Source organism: Syngnathus typhle, linkage group LG1 (genome assembly GCF_033458585.1).
Source record: "Syngnathus typhle isolate RoL2023-S1 ecotype Sweden linkage group LG1, RoL_Styp_1.0, whole genome shotgun sequence".
In the NCBI taxonomy this organism is placed as follows: domain Eukaryota; kingdom Metazoa; phylum Chordata; class Actinopteri; order Syngnathiformes; family Syngnathidae; genus Syngnathus; species Syngnathus typhle.
This window is the reverse complement of record NC_083738.1, coordinates 26,446,290-26,472,274: the sequence shown is the minus strand read 5'-3', so window position 1 is coordinate 26,472,274 and position 25,985 is coordinate 26,446,290. Positions and strand designations below refer to the sequence as shown.

The 25,985-nt window shown below is 46.3% G+C and overlaps 3 protein-coding genes across 10 annotated transcripts; 2 read left to right on the top strand and 1 right to left on the bottom strand.

The window, feature by feature from the left end:
- Positions 1-695: 695 nt before the first annotated feature.
- On the bottom strand, positions 696-7,197 carry epoa (erythropoietin a). 2 transcript variants are annotated; one of them, XM_061269337.1, is made up of 5 exons: positions 7,058-7,197; positions 2,427-2,557; positions 2,267-2,353; positions 2,031-2,195; positions 696-1,016 (listed from the first exon to the last, which is right to left on the bottom strand). In XM_061269337.1, exons 1-5 carry the CDS (start codon positions 7,068-7,070, stop codon positions 864-866), a joined length of 549 nt encoding a protein of 182 aa, XP_061125321.1. In that variant the 5' UTR covers positions 7,071-7,197; the 3' UTR covers positions 696-863. The 2 variants fall into 2 exon arrangements, with proteins under 2 accessions (XP_061125321.1, XP_061125246.1); XM_061269262.1 differs by lacking the exon at positions 7,058-7,197 and adding an exon at positions 6,689-6,888.
- On the top strand, positions 3,533-12,919 carry ufsp1 (UFM1-specific peptidase 1 (non-functional)). Of its 4 annotated transcripts, XM_061269150.1 has the most exons (4): positions 7,016-7,151; positions 11,119-11,263; positions 11,543-11,735; positions 11,806-12,919. In XM_061269150.1, exon 4 carries the CDS (start codon positions 11,913-11,915, stop codon positions 12,414-12,416), a length of 504 nt encoding a protein of 167 aa, XP_061125134.1. In that variant the 5' UTR covers positions 7,016-7,151; positions 11,119-11,263; positions 11,543-11,735; positions 11,806-11,912; the 3' UTR covers positions 12,417-12,919. The 4 variants fall into 4 exon arrangements, with proteins under 4 accessions (XP_061125056.1, XP_061125134.1, XP_061124907.1 ...); XM_061269072.1 differs by lacking the exon at positions 7,016-7,151 and adding an exon at positions 3,533-3,549 and having other exon boundaries at positions 11,543-12,919; XM_061268923.1 differs by having other exon boundaries at positions 11,543-12,919.
- Positions 12,920-13,533: 614 nt separating this feature from the next.
- Positions 13,534-23,830, top strand: gigyf1a (GRB10 interacting GYF protein 1a). Of its 4 annotated transcripts, none has more exons than XM_061268660.1 (25): positions 13,534-13,807; positions 15,351-16,030; positions 16,099-16,162; positions 17,676-17,805; positions 17,892-17,987; positions 18,100-18,217; positions 18,393-18,501; positions 18,773-18,972; positions 19,053-19,279; positions 19,363-19,501; positions 19,577-19,762; positions 19,984-20,144; positions 20,213-20,387; positions 20,467-20,690; positions 20,885-20,985; positions 21,069-21,169; positions 21,252-21,325; positions 21,397-21,537; positions 21,643-21,852; positions 21,955-22,157; positions 22,237-22,391; positions 22,457-22,620; positions 22,693-22,737; positions 22,815-22,956; positions 23,539-23,830. In XM_061268660.1, the coding sequence occupies exons 3-25, from the start codon at positions 16,128-16,130 to the stop codon at positions 23,604-23,606; spliced, it is 3,204 nt and encodes a 1,067-aa protein (XP_061124644.1). In that variant the 5' UTR covers positions 13,534-13,807; positions 15,351-16,030; positions 16,099-16,127; the 3' UTR covers positions 23,607-23,830. The 4 variants fall into 4 exon arrangements, with proteins under 4 accessions (XP_061124644.1, XP_061124561.1, XP_061124479.1 ...); XM_061268577.1 differs by having other exon boundaries at positions 20,467-20,753; positions 21,649-21,852; XM_061268495.1 differs by having other exon boundaries at positions 20,467-20,753; positions 21,646-21,852.
- The last annotated feature ends 2,155 nt before the right edge of the window (positions 23,831-25,985 follow it).

The following is a 25,985-nucleotide window of genomic DNA, read 5'->3' as shown; positions in this document are numbered from 1 at the left end:
AAAAACCGAGGAAAACAACAAGGAAGAAATGTCGACCGGTTTGGAACAGCTGACCATCCATTTTCCTAAATGACGCAGATTCTGAGGATAGACTGCTTTCCCGCTCGCCAAAGGCATGGGTTAACTCGCAGGATGTTTTTGTTTCTTTTAGCAGGCTATCTCCATGCAGACTCTGCCTGATTGTTTATTAGACAGATAATGACGGAGCATTTTCAAAAGTTCTCATGTGCTCCTCGATGAACTCTCGCTACCCCGTCGACCACGTCTTCACTTTGAAAGAATGCGATGGCCCGAAGCAAACGGTGGCTTTTCCAAACGTCTGTCGACCACGCAAAAGATAAACGTTGAAAAATACAAAGCTCAAAAGTAGAAAATCTGTATAAATAGTCATTATGCAATGTTTACAAAAAAAAAAAAACATACGCAACACGGTCACTGAGTAAAAATAAACACGAGACGAAATACGTGTGAAGGCCTCGTTCACGTTTTGAAGAGAATTATTCTTTGGGTCCCCGTTCCGTATTTCACTTTCGAAAGGTCAAACTGTCAGGGAAGAGACAAACACACCCGCGTGCAGTCCTAACTGGCACATACACAAAAGTGCTTCTTCCAAAAAGCAGTATTGTGGTCAGCGGATGTCCGCAAGGACATTTCAAGGTGCCGATCTCGCCAGCTCTGACTGTTCTTTGCCCTCATTTAGCTTAGTTGAAAGAAAAAAAAAATGGTTGTGGGTGTTGTGTTTTTTTTTTTTCTTAATTCCACACCACCTCTAGCAGCTAGCAAGTAGGTCAACAGAGGGAAGGCCTTTCTCTCGCCTTGGCCCAAAGCGGCTAAAGCTCAGAGCGGGGAGACGGACGGGTCGATCAGCTGACGTCTTGCTGACAGGCCTGCGCGTCCGTGAGAAGGTGGTGGACTTTGCCGCGCAGGAAGTTAACGTACGCTTGGAGCAATTCGGCCGCCGTGGACGCCCGCCATGTGTTCTCCGGGCCCGCCGAGCTCGCCGGAGGCGTGTAGTCCTTTCAAAACAGAAATGAACACGCGTGTAAATGCCTCTTTCAAAGCCAACGGTTGTAAAAGACGACAAAGTTAAATACAACTGAACTGTACTTTGGTAGTGATTCATTCATTAGCCACTAGAGGGCACATGCGGTTAAAAATAGGAAGTGTGTTGCTCCTTGTGTAGCGAAAGCAGTTTCCACTCTTCTGGCAAGGAGTCTATGGGAATCCTGTAGCATTTTGTTTGAGGTCAAAGGTCACTAGTGTCGAAACCGCTCCGTGTTTGGCATTTGCCAGGCTTTTTCCACCCCATCCAAGCAGGCCTCCATGGACCTTGTTTTGTTTGTTCCCTGGGGCACAGTCATGCTTTGCCCAAAATTTTCCCACAGAGCGTTCGATTGTCCAAAATATCTCAGTAAGATGGCGAGAAAAAAAAAAATCAAATTTGATGCTGTATTTGCAGCTTAATGTCCTGTTTCGAGAGCCTGGCATCATCGATGAAACTGCTAATAGACCAAACGGAGATATTTCTGAAGAGCGGCCTGTGTACCAGTGCGGGGAATTTCATTGAATAATGGATGGATGGAAGGAGAACAGTTCGGCTTTTGTTTTGAAAGACAAAAAAAGCTCAAAAAATGGAAAGGTCACTGCACAGTGAGCACTCCAGTCCTCATTTGTAGCAATAAAAGGAAGATCGGGGCTCACCGAGATGATCGATTTGACCCGAATCATTTTTGGTATAAGTTTGTTTTTAAAGCAAACAAGGTGAAGCAGCATTTTGCTGTTATGCTGCGCGCAAGTGGAATAAGATGCCAACAAAAATCAAATTACCGTAATTTTCGGACCATAAGTCGCACCAGCCATAAAATGCCCAAAAAAGTGAAAAGTGACTCATAGTCCGAAAATTACGGTAAACGGAAATCTCAATCCACAATAAAAACTGCTTCCCTCCTGAAACCTTCAGTATGATTAAGGTCATTTTTTAAAATCTTGTTTTGTTTTGTTCAAGGCAGAACGAGTGTCCCCCGACTCACCGGGATGTTGAGGCTGCGTAGCACGGCTTTGACGCTGAGCACGTTCCTCACCAAGTTGTCGATGTGAGTGTGCAGCGCCGCGTTGGTGACGGAGCCGCGCAGCAAGCTGAGGGCCTGCTGCAGAAGCCACAGGCCGCACTGCACTTCCTGAGCTTTCTCGGCGGCCTGATCAAAAACACAAGTTAGACACTTGGAGGAGGTCAGCGCCTAAAATAAAATATCAATGGATATCTTACATTTTTCCTCTCCCAGACGTCAAAGTCGACTGCAGTTTGGGGAATGCTGACGGACTGGGAAAGGGTGCATCCATCCCGGCAGGAATTCTAAGGAGGCAAAAGCAGGAGTGATGCAATGGAACGGCCGCCGTTGACCTTTGGCCGGATCGCAATCACCCACCATGGCGACTTGGGCGTCTTTGGCTTCTTTGATGAAATGGTTCAGGACCCTCCGGTCGCAGATGGGCCTCAGCGGGGATGGGAGGCTTGGGCAGGTCCACTCCAACACCATCAACAGCAAGGCAAGTAGTCCTGGAAGAAAAAGGCTCATTTGAGATGCTTCTTCTTTGCGGGGTTATTCTTGTTTCTTTTGACAGGCAGCTGAAAAATTCTCCCCCGAGAAAATAGTTGACTTAACATAAAACAAAAATACACAAGCTACATAGCTTAGCCTTTTTCAGTCTGCTATCTTAATGCACACAGTGTAGCAACATGTTGACCTCTGTGTCAAACTCAAGGCCCGGGGGCCAGATCCGGCCCGCCACATCATTTTACGTGGCCCGTAAAAGCAAATGTGTCAACTCAATGTTTTTTCTTACAATATCAAAACTGTAAATTGTCTTCATTTTAAGTAACAATGAGATGTTAAAACAATATTTTTGTTACTATTACATTACTGGATTTTGTTGTGGGGACCCATCCATTTCTATTTAAGTCATTCATGGCCCCACGAGGAAACCATAACTACAATTTATCATCCACAAAGAATATTGGTGGCAATGATCTGAGAAGATATTTTGACCTCTCGTGCTTCTTTCTCTATAACCTTTTAATTGATTTATTCTGTGATATTTATAATATAACACTGCAATTTATTCTCATTAAAACACACGACAAGAATTTGGAAGAATATAGAACCTACTCGTACCATTTTCATTTATTTCATTCTAGATTTTGATTTGGGAAGAAAGTCATGCAAAATTTGTTTTGCCCGTTTTTATGAAATGCTGGTACAATGAACAATTTGAGTCCAGATCAAATGGCTATCTATGAAACTATGCAATCGCACGCTGATCCAAACAAGCTGGAGGTCTGAGCTCTACTCTGCCGTGAAATTGTCGCACACGTGATTGATTCTAACCGAAACAGACCGGTTGCAATGAGCCACATCAGCCCCACAAAATGCGGCAGGATTCCTGCTGTCATGTGAGCCGCATTCTGTTTATTATATTGCAGAGCTGACGACCACTCGTTAACTCGGACTCGCCGCTGCTATCCACAACCGGACACGACTACAACTTGTAGTAAGTCAGTAAATCTTGGCTTAGACAGCTACCGTTTTTTTCCATGTATAATGCGCCCCCATGTATAATACGCACCCAAATTTTGACTCCTACTTAAGTGCGTAAACGTAAAATTATTTCAACCGGATGTTATTCTGCCGGTCAGTATCACTGCGCACGCGCTAGCAAACTCGATAGCGAAGAAATGTTTCGGATTTGTGTAGGGTACATTGTGACAGACAGCAAACGAGCAGGTGATCGGGCAAGCGTCTGATACGAGAGCATTGTGTTTGAAGTGAACAGCAGAGAAGAAAGTGCATCTGTAATGGCGGCCTCCGTATCATATCCGGATAAAAAGAATAAAATAAAATTGTACCCATGTATAATGCGCACCCCAGATTTTAGGACAATAAATTAGTTAAATTTTGCGCATTATACATGGAAAAAAACGGTAAGTCTGGCCTGAGTTTTTATTCTTTATTTTTTTATTTTAAATGTTGGCCCCCCTTGATCCCAATATTGTGATTTCGAGGTCCTCATATTCCGGATTTGACAAATTAGTCTGGTTCACTTCTGCCTGTTAGCCTGGACGCTAAATGAACCCTCCCGCGATTCTCGTGGCGGCTGCACCATGATTGTGTTTTTTTCGTGAGAGGTTCACCGGGTGTGCTTGGCAAATGAGAGCAGGTCTCCTGTTGTCTTGTCATGTGGGCACTCCGCCTGGTCCTTGTGTACCTCGAGCTGAATGCACTCTTTCACTGCAGCCCCAGTGTGACGTTGATACAGGATCATCAGATGAAGGCGAGATTACATTTGAAAGACTTGGGGCACAATGTGCCCGTCGTACCCAGAAATGCGATCCCTTGTTTGTTTTTTTAGCTTTAATTTTACTTATATATGCGGTGATTGTCAAGACCTTGCAACCGAGATGCCAAAAACAAGCGGTTAGCGACTAGTCGACTTCAAACTAGGGTCAACTAGTCTGCACTATGTCCACCTGTATATAAAACAGTAACTAGTGACTTCAAGTTAACCAGTCTGTGCTATATGTCCATCCATATAAAATACAGCAACAATTTAATTTCAAACTTGACTCGACTAGTCTCACGGTAAACCCGACTAGTCTGCAATTTGACCATGCCTAACTAGTCTTCATTTTGTCCATTCATACTTTGACTATAACTTACAAGTACTGCATAACAGTCCGGAGAATATTGAGTGCAATAAGTTCAGTGCTCCTAAGATTTTATTACACGTATTGCAACGTAAAGTAAAACTTTTTGAAACACACACGTCTTTTCGTGTTTAGCTTGCAAAACCTTTTTGGACAAAATTGTGAAGAAAACCAAATAATTCATGCAAGTTGAATTTTTAAGTACTTAAAAATGTATGGATGTTTTTTTGCATCGAGAAGCAGGCACTCTACGACTTCATTTTATTTGCGCATGTCATTAAGTGTCATTGCACAGACAGTTTAATCGATTTTGTTCGTTTTTCTTAACCCTTCTGATCCTCGATTCAAATCCATCCAGACATGCCTTTTAGAAGCCTTGAACCCAGAAAGAAAAGGAGATTTGCCACAATTTTGGAGGTATGGAAAAGTCTGATCAGTGATTTGGAAAGAAGGCCCCCCAGACCCCACTCTTAATGATTGATGAATTCATTCAGAGGGTCAAGACTTTCTTGAACGTTTACGACGATGGCTGAGATGTGTGCAAATCATTAGCCTCCTTTGCAAACACAAGTGTGTGACTCCACCGTGAGGATTAACTTTGACCTCTGCACCTCCGCCTTGCCTACGTGAGAATGTGCGGACATGCGTTATCACCTCGCGTTGGCGGGGGGATTTAAGCGGCCGACGTGGATCGAATCTATTTTGAAATTGAAGCCGGCTTTGGGCAGACGGTGGCAAGCATCCCAGAAGCGCCGAGATGCGCACGTGAGGTTCTGACCGCCCGGCAGGTTCACCCGCTCCAAATGTGAGCGTGAGCCAAGGGGGAGATGGCCTTTTAACGAGCGTCGCCTCCTGACCTCGTTCACCGAGGATGGCCAGCCGGCGGGCGCAAAGTCAGATGCGTCTCCGCCGAGCTGGATTCCCGAGCGTAACCTTTGCTCGTCCTGAGTGCGTGACAACTTTGGTTGTGATCTGCACAGTCAGCGTCCACATTAGGTGCAACTGACTCGGTTCGTTTGAAATCTTTGGACCTGGATATTCATCTTTTTGTAAAAAGTGCAGTGGGTACAGGAATGAACCTTGAGGGACTCCAACCGTATTTCTACCAGTCCTGCTTTTAAGATGAATGCATCTTTTAGAAGATTGCCAGCTTTTCACAAGTCTAGTCAAATTCCACAGACTTTGTGGAATGTGTCGAGGTCGGCATGTTTTCGGGAAATAATGTCACTTTGCACTTTGCAGCTAAAGTAGTTGGCCTCACTATACATTAGGCTGCATGGACCCCTAACCTGTCTCCCGGGTCCAAAATGGATCATTGGATCATCTCCTTATCAACTTGCATTCTTTGACAGTGGTAACACATTATTTTTTCCGGCCAGTATAGATTTGTTCCTTGCCAAGGAGAATTATATCGTTCGAGTCTATCCCCGTTCAATCAAATTAGGAAGTATCATTTGAATGATCAACCTCAAGCCAATTTAAGAGTTGTCCTCATCTCTAGGACATTCTTGACTTCTAAATTGCAGGTTTTGTTTCTCCCCGCAGAGATTCCCCCAAAATAATCTTCCGAGAAAGTCACATTGAAACTTTGCTCCTCTGCACAACTTAATGAAATAATAAATCCTAATATTCAGTGTTCACCAATGCAAGCAAGCCTTTGTGTGCCATGGGTAAGTACGTCACGGTAACTAACTTGGGGGAAATTCTGGTGCAATTGTGTTACATAAAAAAATACTCAGCAAATCGCTCAGTTTTCACTATTTGAACAATCTGTTCTTCTTACTGCACACATGATTCAAAACGACTGGAGCGGTCATAGCAAGCATAAATCCACAAGTTGCTTTTTTTTTTTTCCTTCCCCCGAAACATGAATGAGCGTCCAAGCGACAATGTCAATAATTCCCTATTTGCGCACACATGTTGTATCTTGCTTGGTCAGGGCATGACGCACCTGATCGGACAACATGACGAAGCTCTTCTTCTTACCTCTACCGGTGTTCTGCAACATTCGCACACGGCTGCCTCATCTTTCAACAGCATTCCAGCAAATGCGCATCAATGAAGCCAGCGGCCAGAAAAGTCGTCACCGCAAAAAAAAAGGCTCCGTGGCGAGGAAGTCTGACCGAGAGAACGAGACCCCCTCCTCCCTCCCCCAGCAGACCGCGTTTGCATCACCGCTTGACTGTGGCCAAAGCTTTTTATTTGCCTCAGCACCCCCACCCCCTCCTCCAAACCCTGCAGCCACCCAAAGGCGCAAACTGTGAGGGCGAGGACGTGCGTGTCTGCCCCCCCCCCCCCTCCTCCTCCGCAGCGGGTGGAGAGGGGGGAAAAAAACTAAAACTAATCCTAACTCACCGGGAAAGTCCATGGCGGTGTCCGCATCGCTCACCTCGCCCTCGGCCCGTTAATTGGAAACGAGGCTCTTCGAAGGATCCTCGCCACTTATCCGGTAGGTGTTTCTAAAAAGTCTTCCCTTTTGTTTTTTTGAAATAATTGATGCCCAAGGGGATAATGTTGCATTGTCCGCGCGTGACAATCTCACTGGCCCCAAAAATGTTTTCTCTCATTGTTAAAGGCTTTCGCTCTTTATAAAGAATGGCTCCCAAAAGGTAAATAGTGGCTCACTAAAAAGGTGCGGAGACTTCCCATCCATTGTTTGGGTGCTTTCCATTTGCTTACGCGAGTTGTTTTGTTTTTCCCCAATTTATTTTGCAAATGAGTCTGGAGAGCTGACAGTCCATTTTGGATGCAATTTCCCTGCCCTTTAAATAGGACTCTTTAATTGCTCTTTCAAAAAAACATTTAAACTGGTCTTTTCTTAACCCATAAAATATTTGTTTATGCTTTTTAAACATTACATTGTATTGAGCGGTTTTAACGTTGGGCAATGTTTTTATGTTTTGTCATTTTAAAAAATGGTCTTTTCCACTGAAATGAGTTGACAGAATTGTCCCCTCAACGTAAAGTGAGTAAAAACAACGCAGAAAATTGCTTTGGAGCAAATAACTACTTGTTAGTGTTGCAGTTCTAACTAAAATTAATAATAATAATAATTCATTAAATTTGTATAGCGCTTTTCAAAAACCCAAAGACGCTTAAATTGTTCCCATAAATGTCTTGAATTTATATTTTAAAGTTGTTCCAACTTAAATGATAGTTTTACTTGTTAGTGTTGCTGTGCTAACTAAAATTGTTACCATCAAGGTCTTAAATTTATATTTTAAAGTTGTTCCAACTTAAATGATAGTTTTAACCCCCCCCCCCCAAAAAAAAAAAATTCCAATTGGACAAGGAAATGAAGATGAATGATGAAGACTGAAAGTTCAAGACAGAAAATAATCAGTTTTCATAAACATCTTAATAGATATTTTCCGTCTTTGCGGTTTGCCTCCTCGTTTCTATAACTTAAATCCAGTCTGAACCATCCGACCCTATTTTCCGCTACAGGAAGAGGCGGAGGATTCCAAGAATCTTGTCCATGGCTGTCTTGCTAGTGTGAGCTTGCAGTGTTTCTAAAATAGGCCAGACATGATATAGCTACCTTGTGATATGACGACAGTCACACACGCGTGAGACAACGTGGCTTCTTGCTTTATTCATGCCACGGAAACAGTAAAGCTGCATGACAATCGAATCCACACGTCTGATACCAACCAACGTTAAACCTCGCCGTCGTGCCCCTGGTGGAAGCGCTGCTATTAAAAGGCATCGATCGTTCCGGGAACTTCCCTCTGTGTAGGATGCAGGAGGGGAGGGGGGGGGGGCTGCGGGGTAATGCAATATCACGCACACTTCAGTGACGCAAGTCGTGATGATTCATCGAGATAGTGACAATGCAGGAGTTGATTGACGCTGAGGGCCCTTTTCGTAAGCTACACGGAAGGGTCGCGACCCCTCGGTCGGATGCAGTTTAATTTCAACAATAACCTCTCGCCGCAGGATTTTCCTCCCAGTTTGTGGAAACACACGTGTGCGTCTCGGGAACTTTAAAGCTCAACTGCCGCTGCGTTGAAGTTAAGGAGACAATGTTGACAGATTGTTGCAGTTGTTTGCTCTCGCAGCGAGCTGTTTGCTTATGTCTGAGCCAACGTGGGGAGAGGGAGACGAGGTACGTGCCGTGAGCCATGCTTCGTGATCAGAGGGATCGGGGTGGGAGGTGACGGGGAAGGGAGAGGGGGGGGGGGGTTGCGGTCACGACACGTTAGCCCCGCGTTCATTGCGTTAATTGGATTGAAGTTGGTCAGGGGCTGACGGTTTCGCGAGCGCACCGAGAGGCCACCTCCGGCCCGCTGCCGCCGTTCCTGTACGTCTCCATTTCTCATCGGCAATTGTGGGCTCGGAGCCAGTTAGGTCTCTGGCGCGACACAAGACAGGAAGCTGACATAAAAGAATGGAGGGGAGGGGCGAGGGGGGGGTTTAGGGACACCGGAGCCGAGGTAGGAGCCGCCGACTGGGGGCCGGAATTCCTTGTTTCGCCTTTTATGCGTCCAGCGTGACAAGAATACGGTGACCTTGCTGTGATCCCTCGTCAATGGCCACGTGAGTGGGCGGGGGGCATTTCAGGACAAGAATCAGGTTGCTGTGATTTCCCTGAAGAGCCAGAATCTCGCCCTGGCTACTACTTTATAATGGCTAATATAGTGGCTATACTGTATGATGTCGTCAATGTGTCAAACAATGGTCACTTGGGCTTGAACAGACTACCGTTTTTTTCCGTGTATAATGCGCAAAATGTAACTAATTTATTGTCCTAAAATCTGGGGTGTGCATTATACATGGGTACAATTTATTTATTTTTAATCCGGATATGATACGGAGGCCGCCATTACAGATGCGCTTTCTTCTCTGCTGTTCACTTCAAACACAATGCTCTGGTATCAGACGCTTGCTCGATCACCTGCTCGTTTGCTGTCACAATGTACCCTACACAAATCCGAAACATTTCTTCGCTATCGAGTTTGCTAGCGGATGCGCAGTGATACTGACCGGCAGAATAACATCCGCTTGTTCCCAAAGATGATCTTTTTTCTGAAATAATTTTACGCTTACGGACTTAAGTAGGAGTCAAAATTTGGCTGCGTATTATACATGGGTACAGGCTTTTTTCCAGCATCAACATGCCATTTTTAGGGTGCGTATTATACATGGGGGCGCATTATACATGGAAAAAAACGGTAGTCGACTCCAACTCGACTAATCACTTAGCATCTCGTCTTACCATTAGCCCATTTTTCATGTTTCTATGCCAGTCTGTCAAAATTCATCGCTATATAACGTTGGGTTGTCGGGTTCACCGACACCTTTGATTAATCGACTTCAACTCGGCTTTCATCACATTAGCGCCGACAGCAAAAAAAAAAAGACAACTCTTAACGGTCGGTAGAAAAACATTGATTTGCATTGATACAAAAACAGCAGCATATCATAACATGGTTGTACCGTAATACTACTTTTGCTCAATCCACTCAAACATCAACTTATCGACCTCTATTTGGCTGTCATTGAGTTATGAAGCAATGCCAAGAAAAAAAAAAAACATCAGTCGTGCAGCCTTTTATGGTCACTAGGAAAAAAAAAAAAAAAGACTGCTTTGTTTGTATTCGTTGTGTAAAATGTAATTAGAGGCGCCCGAGTAGTGTTCCAAAACATCCTTGGCGTCCATGCGACAGACAAATTTGAGTAGCGCCACTTCCTCGTGGTGGAAGCTCGTCAATTGTCACACATTTTCCTTTCTCGACTTCCTCTAAACACTCGAGCTATGACCTGTATTCTTCACATCGCTAGAATGGCTATTGACTGAGTATGGGACTGAGATTACACGTTATGAGAGAGTTCTGTTTAACATCTCCAAAGAACAAACAAAACACTATTTGATGAACCGTGTCCACAATTACAGTCAGAACATGTCCAAGTCGAGGAAATCATGGCAATGATTGACTTGCATTCTTTGTATGACTCATTCAAAACAGACCTGTGCCCCCCAAATTTTTCTATTTTGTATAAATGACTTGCAATTAAGGCTCAGTCAGTCATTGGTGCTCCAAAAACATGAAATGCACAAGTAAAATTTATATTTTTGGTATGTTTTATGAGACGATGCTGTCAGTCAAGCTTACACAACAAGCAGTAAAGCTCAGTTGCAGCTCAGATTGATTTCATTCCTTCTGAGAGCAATGAGTTGAATGAGTTTGAATGACATGCTAGCCTAGCTCTACCATTACGTCCGGATTGCACCATTACTCAGTTTTGTTTTTACACCCGGGAAGAACTAGTATTAAATTGGTTTCAATTTGGTTGGAGAAGCTCTCCCTCTCCAACTACACGTGCGACACAATGCACAGTTATCTTATTTAATGCTTTATTGATGTTACAATGGAAAATTGTACTTTCAATGCTATTTTTTGTTTCTCTTTCAGGGAGCAATTCAGCGGGAGCTTTATGAGTCAGTTTCTCATGCATGCACAAACCCATGCCTGGGGATGAACCGAACCAAGGTGCAGAGGAGCTGCCACACTGGTTACTACACTGCTCCCCCCTGCTGGAACTCCAGAGAAATGCAAAGTTGGTGCAAACACCTGGGCAATATTTAATCAATTTCTATGATTACAATGTGGTTATACTTTTTGTGAATTTCTTGTTCGTCAGTTTTTGTTTAATCCGTAGGCAACACTGGTTTATTACAGTTAAAGAAATGATTTGGTGACACTTACCGCCTATATTAAAACGTCTTTTCTTTTAAAGAAAATAACTGGTAAATTAATAATAATAAACCGAAAATTATGTTCTTATTTTGTGACTGGCAATTATGTTCTTATTTTCTTTATTTCGACATCATTGTAGGAACAAATATTCGCCGGTGTTTTGCTACAAGGACACGGAAGGAAAATACAGTTGCACCAAAACAGGAAGTCGATGCACGCGACTCATTTCCGCTTTTGAGATTGAGAAAACACGGTAGCGTGCTTTGGACCGGAGCAATCACACGTCGAGAGGAGAGATGGAAATTGATTGGGGTGGAAGCGCTACTGGAAATGTAAATGTTATGACGAAAGCGACAACTCTTTTGACGAACGTCCACACTGATCTGCCGCTCCCTATTGCAGAGCCTCTTAAAACGAGCCTCGTTGAAGGGGACTACCAGTACTACCATTATGGTTGCGATGGACAAGATGACAGAGGTTGGGGATGTGGATACCGCACCATCCAGTCTATGGCTTCCTGGCTGGGATCTAATGTGAAACCTCAGGTCCAAAACAAACCTCCACCAAGCATCCCAGAGATCCAACAAGCCTTGGTGTCTATGATGGACAAACCGAGCTCATTTCTGGGTTCCAAGGAGTGGATTGGGACTTTCGAAGCCTCTCTGGTGCTCTCTTATTTTTATGATGTTCCCTGTAGGTTGGTGCACGTCAGAAGCGGAGGAGCAGAGCTGGAGCAGGTCGCCGTGGAGACGCTCCATCGGCACTTTAGCAAACACAGATGTCCTGTTATGATGGGTGGAGATAGGGACAACTCGTCAAAGGGGGTGATGGGGGTGTGCACTGGGGCCGCTGGGAGCTACCTGCTGATTGTAGACCCCCACTACTATGGAGGTCAGCTGGAGAGGGGAGAGGTGCAAAGACGAGGCTGGGCAGCATGGAAAAAATTGGCGTCTTTCAATCAATCTTCTTTTTATAATCTCTGTTTACCTCAGATTGGTGGAAGCATCACTTAAACTAGAAAATGGAACATGTGTGGGGTCTATTTATTGAAGTAAATGATGTAAAAAATTTGTTCAGTTCAATTTATTAATTTTAAAAATGAACAGGTGACAGTGAGAAAGGAATTACAATACACCCCGAATACCACTAATATGAATGCAACACTGTTTAGGTTTGGAATACGGTGCGAAATAGCATATCAAGGACAAGATTCAAAGTAGTTGAAATACCTGCGACATTTTAGGTTGCTAAATCTGTCAGCAAAAGTCATCATCTTGGGTTTTCTCACGCCAGCTCTCGCGATATAATCTGGAAGTTGTAGAATTTGTTCTCCAAATTTAAGTAATGATAATACTGTACTTATTGATCAACAGTGCCCTCTGTCGACCACAAATCGCTACTACAGGACTAGCCTTTGGTCAAGTTTATCCTTTGATTATGCTTTTTTTATTTTTTAGCCAGATAATGTTGACCTGTGCGCAAGAAGTTGGAATAAAAACAAAGTACACAATGCCGATCGTGCATTTGCTGCAGTCTTTCTTAATACCCAGTTTGAATTAAGGCAGTTTAAAACAGCTGTGGCAAATGTGGTAAAACTACTTTTTTCGACTTTAAATTCATTTTTCAGATTCCTGTACTCACTACACTTGTACTACTTACTACTTTCCTCTAAGTATGAGTACTATCTCACTAAGACAAACTTGAGTTTTCTTCCAGCTTCAGATCTGCTATTAAGAAAACCACATCACTATACGCGTGGCAAGTAAATTGAGCACTCTAAATTGTCCTCTAGTGGGATTATGTGTGTAACTTATTTGTTTTATAAAAGATTTAGAGGAATCTTATATTGTCTGATAGGACTGTAGCCCCTACCAACATGGCGGCCGCATAATCACGTCTGTCTTCATATATGACTTACCACGTTAAAACGAGAAACGAATCACTTCACAGCGCGACAAGAAACTTTTTCTCTGGTGTGCCAGCAATACACTATTGTAAAATCAGAACGTATATGTTTAATAGTCTTTGTCTTTCCTTTTTTTTTTTTCCACACAAGTATTTGATTACAGACTCGAATGCGAGTACTTTCGCCACCTCTGGTTGGCCCGCCGCTGGTCGGTGTGCTGTCACGTGGTATCACAAGAACGGCCATGTTTCCGAAACACAAACAACAAGACTAGAAGGCAGCACACACACACATACACATACACGCGCACACACTGATGCGACCGTTGGAGGAAAGCGAGGAAGAACAAAAATACGACATTGGCCACGGAGCACGGCTTCCCGGGAGTACCATCGTGTCGAGAGAACGCGTTGACGAGTGTTCGCAGAGCGATGCGTGCAGTAAATCGGCTGTAGGCGACGCAGCCTGGCTGGTGGTTGCGATTCGAAACAAGTGAAGGTAAGCCGCGCTCGGAGTGCGCTTGGTTCCTCATCGCCAGCTAGCTAGCTAGCTTTAGCCGCCGTGCTGTTAAACATGGCGTTGCGATACGCTGCTGACTTTTTTGGGACGCCACGCGCTTGCTCTTTTATTTCCCTCTCCTCCTTCGCCCTCGTTTGGACTTTGCAAACGAGCGTTGGACGTTGTCGAGCTGGCGTACGAGCAGGCCCGAGGAGCCCGACACTCCGCCCCCCTTTCCGCCATCATAGCTGCTGGTGTCATTTGAACCTAAAGAGGCCTCGGCCATCGACGCCGAGCTTCAATGCTACTAGCTGCGCACAAATGGCTTTTTTTTTATTTTGCGCGATAACAACACCGCTCACTCGATCTATGCCATCGATTTTTTTCATAAAACAAATACTAGTTTCACAACACCAAACAATGTGCATCGCGTGAGTCACCGCGAGGTATTTGGTGGACGTTGCTGCTAGCTGTTTATTTTGCCACTAGTTCCCATTGAAGGTGCACCAGAGAGTGAAATCGGCTGCTTTGCAGAATAATCATGATCAAATACAAAGGCGATCTAAAAAAAGATAGCGATTAAACAAAGATATTTTCGCACTCAGCTGTGCTAAATTGTAAACCGCCTGGAAAGTCACTGTTAGAATTAATGTAACCCAATCAGTCAATGTCATTTTTTTTAAAAAAAATATCCGTACATACAAAAATCAATTTCTCCAAATTCACACTTAATGTTCTTTTGATACCTGTAGTTCCAAGTGAAAGCAGATTTGCAAACATATTTCCATGTACCGTGCTGTCAAATTGACATAATGTCCTGTTTTTGTAAAAGGGTTGAAAAGATTTAAATCGTTTTAATAAATCTGATTAATTCATTTTGAGAAAAAAAAAGCATTGTACTGTAATATGCACCGTGTCGGGATCATATTTATTTTTTACAAGTCGATACCCTTGGTAGGTCTTATTTTTTTTAATGATTATTGTCTAAAGTTTTGAAAGTCAGGTGAAAAAAATTCCAATACAATGTTTATAAAAAATCCATTTGGAGATCGTCCAAACAAATGATGCAACCACAGTAATAAATCACTTGAAAGGGGCATAGTCCTGTAACGTGTGTTCTCATTGTCAACAAAGCTAATAAAACAGAACCACTTAAGATTATCACAAGAAAAGTTGCGTCGGTTTACTAGCGGACAATTGTGGAACCAAGCTGCTTGATAGCTGACTTAAAAAAAGAACGATGAGCAAAATCTGTCAAGGATTGGCTAACTGGATTTTTATTTTGTTGCCGTGACATTTTTTTTAAGGAAAATAGCTACGCTCCAAGAGCATTCTAGAGGTCTCTCCTCGTTTAAATTCAATTTCTGGGCTTCTGATTTCAGCGCCAAGTAGTTCATTTATTTATTTATTAATCATTTATTCTGTAATAGTTTGTGTGTATTCCTCGGATAAACTGATGCCTTACTCCCCCAAAAAATATGAACAGGCTGTAACGCATCAAGGCGTTGCTTATCAGTTCTTTTTCCTTTTCGTTCTTTTCCAGTGTCGCAAAGGAAAGGAGGACAGGAAGTCAAGGCGTTACCTGGAGGCTCGTCTCCACCAGTCCACATTTTAGCGAGCGAGAAAGGCGCCAAGCTAAGGGAAGGAAAGGAGGACGAGCACGGGGAAGACGAGTGCGAGTCGCATCTGCTCTCGGCAGCTGTTCAGCAGCCTGTTTTCTTTTTCTTTGGGGCTGTGATTTTTTTTTTTTTTTTAACGTTTGCTTTTTTTTGATGAACAGGTTCAGGTTATACGTTTAAATGTGAGATCAAACTGCTGTAAAAAAAAAAAAGTCAACAAAAAGATATAGAGCGCAAGAGAAAGAACGAAACAAATACTAGCAATTTTTGTTCCATTGATAATTTCCAAAGTTCCTTTTTTTTCTTCTTCTTCTTCAATGTTTTTACAACCTTAACGGGGCTGTGAGTAGCAGGAGCTTCCATTCTCCAATCTTGTCGTCAAAGCCCTTCCTTACCAAGCACGGACTGATAACCTGGTACCCCTCAAGCACCTACAACTGGCAGCTATTCTTGTGGATGTGTATTTTTTGAGGTGGGAGGGGGGCGCCCTGTGACCACAGCTTAAGCACCACTCGGCCTTCAAGTCACCCCAAGCCTAACGAAACCAAGCCAGCTCCAGCCTGGTCCTGCCCAGTCCAGCCCCGCTCGCATATCTCTGGACGGGGTGAGCTTCTACGTGTACGTCAGCATTCGCAAACGTACGACGCTGACGACGATGCTTTTGCTTCGCAGATACTCACTTCTGTGTGGACGGGAGGAATATGACTGCTGAGACTCTCAATTTCGGCCCAGAATGGTGAGGCAACCGCAATAATGCAAATGTGTCCTGAAAAAATGATCTTTTTTGTCCAGAGTAAACGTGCAGTATTGCAATGTCGATATTTGGGAGATGACTTTTTTTTTTTATTTAAGATTTTTTTTTTCTGGCGGCAAAATAAGCAGGCTCAATGAATATGTATTGTTATTGAGGCTTTTATGGTTCTGCAAAGAACGAACAAAGGATGCATGAATTACCGTATTTTCCGGCCTATAAGGCGCACCGGACTATAAGGCGCACCTTCAATGAATGGCCCATTTTAAAACTTTATCCTTATATAAGGCGCACCGGACTATAAGGCGCACCATTAATGCATCATGTCAGATTTTTAATCCAAATCAAATCATTCTCCATTTTATCTTTTTTATTTCAACTTCAGACGGAACAAATTACTTTATAATCATAAAATAATGATCCATAGTCTTTTTGATTCATGAGTCATAGTCTGCAGCGGGTCACTTATGATTGATTTCATGACACAATGCTTTGGGCCAGTTTAAATTTAGGAATTTGGTCCATATATAAGGCGCACCGGACTATAAGGCGCACTGTTGGTTTTTGAGAAAATTTTAGGTTTTTAGGTGCGCCTTATAGGGCGGAAAATACGGTAGTAAAGCGAGTTGAGGGTTGATTTTTTTAAGCCGCCACCGAGGCTTCGTCACTTCCATTTCCGCTGGCGTCCTCCTCGCCAGTGGATGTTTGCGCAGCGATTAATGGGAGGTGTAGCCTGCCATTTGGTCACACTCCATTTCGTGCTGCGGCGAGCGTTCCTGGTCCACGGCCAGACGGGGGAATATTTCTCGCTCTCTGCACATCTGCAGCCGCTTGCCTCTCACTCCGGGCCCTCTTTCCCTCTGCTCTTCCAAAAAAAGAAAAAAAGGCATCATGATTTGAATAGGTTGCTCAAGTGTAATAATCAGGGAAAAAAAAAAAAAAGATGATGACTGTTTGATTAATCTAGTGAGGATACATTTTTTTGAACCCAATTGGCTGTTAACACCCTCTTCCACCACCACCACCTCTCAGAAGTACATATGGTTTAGATGTGGGCCTGTGAGTCAATAAAGCTCCTCTGAGAGGCAAGTGAATGGAGCCATTGTTCAGCTCCCAGGCTTGGAAGCCGGTCCTCCTCCTAGCAGACCCCCCCCCCCCCTCTCCGCCGTCAAATTGGAAAGCTAATATATTACAAAGCAGAGTGCATTCATTCCAGTGCGGGGGGTGACGCTTGATTTGTGACAGAATGTGAAGTCAGCGATGGTTCTGCTGGTGTGTGTGTGTGCGCTTTTTGATCATACGGATGAAAACGTTCGCAGTTGCACACGAGCACATTTTTCTTGAATTCTTAAGGTGATCTTGTTTATTGTCTCAAAACAGATTTTCTTTTTTGCATGTGTTTGTTAAAAAAAGAAATAAGAGAGAAGAAAGTCGCGCATGAATATTGATTGGAGGCTATTCTTTACTCAAACGGCAAATTGACGCCAATGTTTCTCAGGCTCCGTGCACTGTCCAGTGGGGGGAGTGTGACGTCCCCCCCTCCTTCCCCCGCCATGCCAAAGTACAAGCTGGCCGACTACCGCTACGGCCGAGAGGAGATGTTAGCACTTTATATCAAAGACAACAAGGTAGGCTGCGCGTCGTAATGCGCTCGCTTTGTTTCGGGGTTTTCCGCCGGTCCCCTGAAGGCAGGCTCCATTGTCGTTGCTCTTAGGTCCCAGAGGACATGCAGGATAAGGAATTTGCTGCTATTCTGCAAGATGAGCCCATGCAGCCCCTGGCACTGGTGCCTCTCACTGAGGAGGAGCAGGTCAGGTTCCGAACTCAAAACGGCAGCGACGCGCCAAGGTGAGCCTCTCCGTTGGCTGGCATTCCTGACATTCCTCGCCCCGTTCTCCTCCCCCCCCCCCCCCCCCTCGCAGAGGAACTTCTCCATGTCTGTGAATAGTGTGGCTGTCCTGCGGCTCATGGGAAAGGGGGCGGGCGGAGCCGCCCCTGCCGGAGCGGTGCGAGGACGAGGCGCCACTCGAGGCAGCAGAGGTGCGATCTCGAGAACGATTTGAAATATGTTAAAAATAGACGACAATAACAAAAATGCGTTGGCAGCTATGTAGGGGAACAGTCAAGTGTCCGTTTCCCTCGTCTTTTTCCAGAATCTCGGTGGCGCTCGCTTCCGATTTAGATGGCTTTGTCACGTGTGTTTGTGTGTGAACAGGGCGGGGCCGCGGGGAAGGTGGATTCTACCAAAGAAGTATTGAAGATGCTGAGGTTGGTTTCGGGCGAAGCCCTAGAGAGATACATCGTAGCCAGAGCTGGGACGACCGGTAAGGAAGTATAACAAAATAAATAATGAAAACTCAACAAACAAATATATATATTATTTAATTAAAATTTTTTATATGTGTATATATATTACATTTTTATTATTTCTATGTTTTTTATATATTTAAGAAGTCATTATTACTTTTTTGGCAAATTGTGTGTTATTCACAGGAATAAATGTCCACTTTTCCTTCTTTGACGTAGCGCATCTTAAAAACATTGAACAGCCCTTTGCCCGCCTGCCATTGATTTGCTTCCTCGGCCCAATTTCAGTGGTGAGCGTCGATTTGAGAAGCCGCTCCGACGGGAGGTGGGCCGCCCAGGCTTTGAGGAGTCCCCCGGTCCCGGAGGCTCTGGAAGGAAGGAGCACGCAAGGGCCGACAGCGATAACTGGCGTACGCTCCGGGAGGAGCAGGAGGGGGAGGAATGCGAGCCGGGAAGTAATTGGAGACTCGCTGGAACCCGCAGGGACGGTACGATGAACACAAACACATTCGATTTCCGCGCGCGCGTGCGTCATGAGGTCCAAGCTGGAGTGACTTTGTTTTGCCAGATGGCGGCCCCCGCTCAGCAGGCTGGCGGGATCACGGCTGTCCAGGCGAGAGTCGTCGTCGCAAGTTCGACTTTGACTTCGGGGGTCCCGAGAGCCAGGGCGGCCGCCGGCGCGCCGGCAGCGACGGGCCGGAGGACGACAGGGACGGCCTGCCCGAGTGGTGCATGGATGAGGAGGATGGAGGAATGGGAACGTTTGACTCCTCTGGCGCCTTCATGCCTCTGAAGGTGAGCGCGAGTTTTGCTTCCGTCTCACTGTCGGTCGAGCCTACCGCTGAATCTTTCCGTTCCCTCGGGTCGCCGTCTCGCAGAAGGCTGGCAAGGAGACAATCCTGGAGGACGAGTTGGAGTTCAAGGGCATTGAGGAGGAGGAAGAGGAGGAGGAGGAGGAGGAAGAGGAGAGTCTTCCTGACATGGAGAGAAAGAATGGTGACGGAGACAAAGACAAAGGTGAGATTTAATCCAGTGATGACTTGCGTGTTGTCGCCTGTAGATTTGAATCGCTCCCCCCCCCCCCTGCTTCAGAGAGTAAGGAAGCCCCGTCAGCTGCAGTCGATGGCGAGGCAAAGCCGGTGGCGCCTTCCTCCTCCCCGCCCGCCCACTGTGCCCCTCCATCCCTGGAGCCCCCGCCCGGCAACGGTGGCCCAACAGCGGACGCCGCTCATCTGAGCAACAGCCTCCCTTTAAAGGACAGCAGCCCGCCAAGTGAAGGTACGAAGCTCGAGAGCAGCCAGAGAGGCTCATGTTGACATTTTGGTTTGATATGCAATCTGTTTATTTGCGGCGATCGAATATCCTGTTCACTGAGGCAGCTGCTCTCGCTCGATCCGGCGGATGCACTGCTCCGCTCGGCTGGCGCGTTCAGCTCAAATTGAGGAGGTGGAGGAAAAAGAAAAATGAACTCGCGTCCATTGCTTTTATTCGCGTGTCAGATTTGGTGGCTCTGGCCGTCGGCTCCAAGACCCAGGTGAGCCCAAGCTCCGCCTCCTCCTCAGCGCTGCCTCCACCACTGCCATCTTCCGCTGCTCCCCTCCTCCCCTCGTCTGGGGTCGGAGACACCGAGGATGACGAGGGCATGAAACATCTCCAACAGGTCTGCGTGTGCGACTTTCTTCCGGCACGCTTCCACGCGGCGCCGACTCAGCATTTTTGCCCGTTCAGGAGGCGGAGAAGATGGTGGCGTCGCTGCAGGACACCTCTTTGGAAGAGGAGTGTTTCACGCAAGCTTTGCAGCAACAGCAGCAGCAGGAGAGCAGGAACACGGCAGCCGCTCTGCCTCTGTCGCACGAGGCCGCCATGAAGTGGTTCTACAAGGACCCGCAGGGGGAGATTCAGGGTATCGCTACGGACGTGGATCTGCGCAGCCGCCAGCGATGACGTAAGAACTAAAAAAAGAATGCCAACTCTCGGCTCAGGTCCGTTCACCACGGTGGAGATGTGCGAGTGGTTCCAAGCCGGCTACTTCACCATGACCCTCTTGGTCAAGCGGGGCTGCGACGAGGGCTTCCAGCCCCTGGGCGACGTCATCAAGATGTGGGGCCGCGTGCCCTTCGCCCCGGGGCCCTCCCCGCCGCCCCTGCTGGTGAGACAGCCACCACCGACGCAGCGCCCGCAGCCCAGCCGCGGGCCCGCCGCGACTGTGAGTCAGAGCTCAGCCAACATTGACCATGGGAAGGGGTGGATGCAGAAGGGAGGGAAGATGGTAATAGCTCTCCATCTTCTACGGCACAACAAACATCCCCGCGCCTGGCGAAAAGAGTCAGCGTTTGCACTCGCAGACGCTCGCCTCGCCGAGCTAACGAGTCCTCTGTCCTCCTCCTCCTCCGGCGTCAGGGAAACTTGGACCAGGAGCGTCTGAAAAAACAGCAGGAGCTGGCAGCGGCAGCTCTTTATCAGCAGCTCCAGCAGCAGCAGTTATTCCAGCTCATTAACAGGTGAGTGGCGGCGCGGCGCGGCCCGCCCGGGCTGCCGCCGGCACCGCCGGGCGTTAGCTTCAGTCGCTCTTTGTCACTCGCAGGTGCAGTGAGCAGGGTATGATGCCTTCGATGAACAGGTCGATGTCAGTGCCAGATACAGGGTCCATGTGGGACATGCATACCTCAGCTTCACAGCCGTCAGGTGCGCGGCGGTCTTCGGAGCCAGGCCAACGTATAGACGGCCGGACGCTGTGCTTCAAATGCTCTCCCGTACCTTCACGCAGGTGGTGAAGCCAGTCTTTGGGACATAACAATGAATCGTTCTACTCAGGGTCCAACTCTGGAACAGCTTCAAAAGGTTTGCTTTGACGACGGCTTGATTTTATTCGCTCGAGTTCATTGTTCACCGTTTGGATGGCTTCCGTCCAGCTCCAGCAGGAGAGGCGAGACGCTGAACTCAGGGCGAAACGGGAGGAGGAGGAGCAGCAACGCAAGAGGAGGGAGGAGAAGAGGAGGCAGCAGGAGGAGCAAAAGAGAAGGGAGGATGAGGAACTCTTCCGACGCAAGCAGGTGACCAATTTTTCCGTCGGTCCCCGCGTCTGTTTCTCCTCCCCCCCCCCGCCCCACGCTCGACAGCCATAACAGGTTTCCCGTGTCTTCTCCGGGTGTCGTCAGCAGCAGGATCTGATTTTGAAGTTGCTGCAGCAGACTCCCCAGCAACAGGGGCCGGTCGCGGGCGGCTCCAGCTGGAGCGGGGCCTCTTCCGCCTCGCTCTCCAAAGCGGGGAAGGCCCTCTCTCTGCTGGAGATGCAGCAGGAGACCGAAAGACTTCTCAAGCAGCAGCAGCAGCATCAACAGCAGAGAGCCCAGCAGCAGAGGGAGCGGGTATGCAGCTTAGACATCTCCCGTGTCTGCATTGAAAGAAAGAAAAAAAAAAAAAATGTCCGTAAAGCGCAATGTCATTTTTCTTTTGTCTCTGATTTGCAGCACGCGGGCATGTCGATGGGGAGTTCCTCCATGGGAAGCCAGTGGGGAGACGGCGTCGGCATCTGGGGTGGGGCCGGAGGCATGGAGAGCAAAAGCGGCGGCATGGGCATGTGGGAAGAGGCGGTGAAGAACCAAGCCAGCCTGCGCGGCAACGGCAACAATAACCTGGGCCTAAAGAACAGTCGGAGCAGCCCTTCACTCAGGTAACGTTGCCCTTGTGCTGCTTTTTGCGTTCCCCGCACCTTTCCGCTCATCTCGTTTGTGCCGGCGGGGCCCCTCCAGCGAGCAGTACATGATGCGTCGCAAGCGCACGGACGAGGAGGAGAAGCTGCTGAAGCTGTTGCAAGGCATGAAGCCTCAGGACGGCTTCACCACCTGGTGCGAGCAGATGCTGCACGCCCTCAACACCTCTGCCAGCAACTCCTCGTCCCTGGACGGTAAGATTGCTCCCTCCGCCGTTTGGGTCCAAGGCGATTGCGTGACTTTGCTCCTCCCCCGGCAGTTGCTACGATTGTGGCCTACCTGAAGGAGGTGGAGTCTCCCTATGCAGTGTTGGACTTCATCCGCTCCTACCTGGGGGACACAGTGGAAGCCAAAGAGTTCGCCAAACAGTTCCTGGAGCGACGTGCCAAACAGAAAGCCAACCAACAGAGACAGCAGCAGCAGGTAAACGGGGAAAGGTCGACCAAACGGCAACGTGGGCTCGACTGAAATGTTTTTCGTTCCTCGTGGTCTCAGCTGTCAAAGGAAGTGGCTGGCCTGAACATGAACTTCCCACTGCAGGTAAGCGCCAACGCTGAGAATGTTGCAAACGTTTGTAGACTTAGCTTGACGTGCCCGCCACGGCGCTCTTCCGACAGGACATGCGAGGTATGAACGCTAGCACCCTGCAGTCCATGTTCCAGGCCAATCACATGAGCAAGGCTGGTCTCTATGACAACCAAGGAGGGAAGATGAAAAAAAAACAGCCCATGATGCTGCACTCTGATCCCAGCATCTTAGGTACAGTACAGTACGTCATCTGTTTTTTCTCGTCGGGTCAGGCCTTCTCAACCTGATTTATAGTTTTGATTTATATGCCGGATTCGGATTTTCTTTTCGTCGCGTATTAGGTGTCCTGGAATGGCACATTAAGATCCGCCGACTATTTCTTTGAAATGTATTCATTTCCTTATATTCAAGCTTTGCGTTGATGGTCACTACTTTTTCCAAGTCTATTGTGGGTCATTTTGAACGCCCTATATTTATGCTCCCTGGACATTCAGACACTCCTACAAAATTATGTGACCCCCCCCTCCCCTAATAGTGGACAGCAAATGAGAACATCAGGGGCCCTAAAATTGAACCCTGTGGAACTGTGATACGTTGTTCATTTGTTGGGTCTACTTTTTAGTGTTACCGTAATTTTCGGACTATAAGTCGCGTTGTTTTTTCATAGTTTGTGTGTGTGGGGGGGCATTTTATGGCTGGTGCGACTTATACTCCGGTGCGACTTATAGTCCGAAAATGACGGTACTTTTTTTTTTTTTTTTTTTTTAATGACATCACAACACATTGATTGCCTGTGCGTTCTCCCGCCCGCAGGCTACTCATACCACAATACGCCTGAGTGTCTGAGCCTGAATGAGATGGAGATGGTGGAGGATTACTGATGTGACGCAGCGCAGCAGCAATAGCTACCTGAGGCCTTCTTGTCTTTTAATCAGACAAACCTGATGATGAATGTGCACTGCTAGGGGAACCCGGGGGCTGGGGGGAAGGGAGCAGGCCCAAGAGGAGGTACGAGGCGCTCGGGGAGGTGTTGTTGTGGGCGCCACTCCTCTTGCGCTTGCGACACAAAAGGGGCTCCCTGCTGCACCAGTTGAGCAGGGGCGACGGGGGGTGGGGCGGGGGTGGGGGCGAGCGTTTCAAAGAAACATGGGTATCCTCTGGCACTCAACATTTTAAGCACCTTATACTGAACTAATGCACTTTATTGAGATGGGATTTGAAATTTTTTTTTTTTCCGTCTGTGTGTGTTTGCGTGCGTGCTCAGAATCAGTGTGCATGCGGTATGTGTGCATCACAACTGGAAGTGTTAACACGGGCGGGGGTCTTGGGGTGGGGGTGGGGTGGGGGTGAGCGTTTCAAAGTCGGGGACCTTTAAGTTGAGAGCAAATCCTTTTTTCTCGAAAGACAAACACTGTTGATATTTCTGTTTTGCATTTTTTTACGTTTATATAAAAAAAGTAAAGCTATTGAAAAGTGGATTATAAAAACTTGAAGATTTGCACTTGCCTAAAAAAAAAAAGAAAATCCTAAAAAAAAAAAAAAGGGGGGGGGGGGGTTAGTCGTAGAAGTGGATATTTTTGTGAATGACTGTTGGGTGAATGGTTCTTGTCTGTAATACACCAGTGTGCACAATGTCTTTTTTTTTTTTTTTGAAGTTGCTTACCAATATGTGTGAGACGAAAGTGGCCATTCTTGAGTTTTTCTTTTTTTGGTTCGTATGTTTTTTTTTTGTGTGTGTTGACTAAGGGAAAGGGCAAATTGCACAACAAAGCCTTTCTCTTAGCAGCTCCTTCTCACCCCACTTTGGTGACAAACTCTTGTCGTCTTTGAATGACTTGGGATGATGAAGATGACAAGCTTGTGTGCGAACGTGCGAGTTGTGTACGCGAGAGCGATTGTTCATTTACTGTTGAAAGAAATGAGTCGAGACTACAGGTACTCATTTTCAATAATGTGCTTTTTTTTTTTCTCTCGTGTGTGTGTGTGTGTGTATGAATGCACATTTGTGCCTAAGAACTCGGGTGCGTGGCCATTGAGACATTAGCTCTTTTTCAGAGTGAGTGTGACGTGTGTCAGTGCTCAGCACAGTGTATGTCAAGTGTGTGTGTTCATATATATGTATATATATATTTATATATATATATATATATATATGATGTTTCTAGTTCGATCTAGGGGTGATCACGTTGCCTTTTTTAGCTCGAACTGGTGAATGAAACGTTGACGGGGGGCGGGGGGGGGGGGGCGATGCAGCATCTTCACGGTGCACGTAAGGTTAGCATTGTTACTTGTTCGTTGTTGCAATTTGATAATGACGAGTTTTCTTTTTTTATGAGAAATATATACAAATATATACATTATATACAAAGTTTAAAAAAAAAAAAAGTATTTGGACTAAGATAATGAGCACTTGGGGCTGCTATTTTTGTTGTCGTTTTTTTTTTCCTAAGTTGTGATACAGTTTTTTTTTTTTCCTGTTTCATTCTCGCCATGTGAAGTGTATTTCTTTCTTAAGAAAATCTTGAATGTATTCCAAAAAAATGACAAGAAACCCGTGCTGATATTTTTTTTTTCCTCAGAAGATTTCAAAAATGGAAACAAAATACAAGGAAGCTTCAAAGAGGAGTGTTTTTTTTTTTTGTTGTGTTTTTTTTTTTTTTTTTCAAGTACACAGACAGTGGAGGAGAAAAAAAAGAACTGTGGCAAGATACAGTTGAACACACTGCCTCTACAATCCTGATCGTACTAATGGTGACTAAGAATCAAAAGAAAGGACTATTTCTATTCCATACTGGAGCTTTGGTTGTTTACAAACCACGTGGATATCAGTGGGTGCATTTCTTTTTCCTCCCTCCCCCTCATTTTTTTTTTTTACCCCCATGTAAAATGGGCAGGGTTCGCAAGGACGCTTCTTCCGTCGCCGACGAAAAATGGACAATATCTGCCTAACTGGAGCTTTTGGACATTGCGATGCACAGTTGGGGAAATCCAAGGATTGGCCTCCATTATTTTTTTTTTTCTGTGTGCGTGGAATGGAGTGCAGGGCGACGCCAGTCGGGGAAGGAACTGAAAGGCAATACGAGTCTTGGGCTCAGTCCTCGCCAGCACTCAACCCTGCCCTAACCGACTCACCTATGCACTTTTGTTCAATTCAAGCTGTGAGGTACCATTTTTGGAGACGGGAGCACAACGGGAGGATGATGGCGTCACTGAAAAAAAAGAAATTGCCCAAAATGAACCGAAAGACGAGCCTCCCGTAC

What these genes read in the sequence shown, in the direction of transcription:
- epoa (XM_061269262.1), bottom strand. Translation starts at nt 6,710, where the DNA reads ATGTTGCAGAACACCGGTAGAG. An exon ending in GTTGCAGAACACCGGTAGAG is followed by an intron (nt 2,558 to 6,688) that starts GTAAGAAGAAGA and finishes TTTTTCTTCCAG; the next exon opens with GACTACTTGCCTTGCTGTTG. An exon ending in ACGTCTGGGAGAGGAAAAAT is followed by an intron (nt 2,196 to 2,266) that starts GTAAGATATCCA and finishes GTTTTTGATCAG; the next exon opens with GCCGCCGAGAAAGCTCAGGA.
- ufsp1 (XM_061269072.1), top strand. Translation starts at nt 11,700, where the DNA reads ATGGAAATTGATTGGGGTGGAAGCGCTACTGGAAATGTAAATGTTATG.
- gigyf1a (XM_061268415.1), top strand. Translation starts at nt 16,128, where the DNA reads ATGACTGCTGAGACTCTCAATTTCGGCCCAGAATG. An exon ending in CCCGCAGGGGGAGATTCAGG is followed by an intron (nt 20,388 to 20,466) that starts GTATCGCTACGG and finishes CTCTCGGCTCAG; the next exon opens with GTCCGTTCACCACGGTGGAG. An exon ending in AACTCTTCCGACGCAAGCAG is followed by an intron (nt 21,538 to 21,642) that starts GTGACCAATTTT and finishes GGGTGTCGTCAG; the next exon opens with CAGCAGGATCTGATTTTGAA.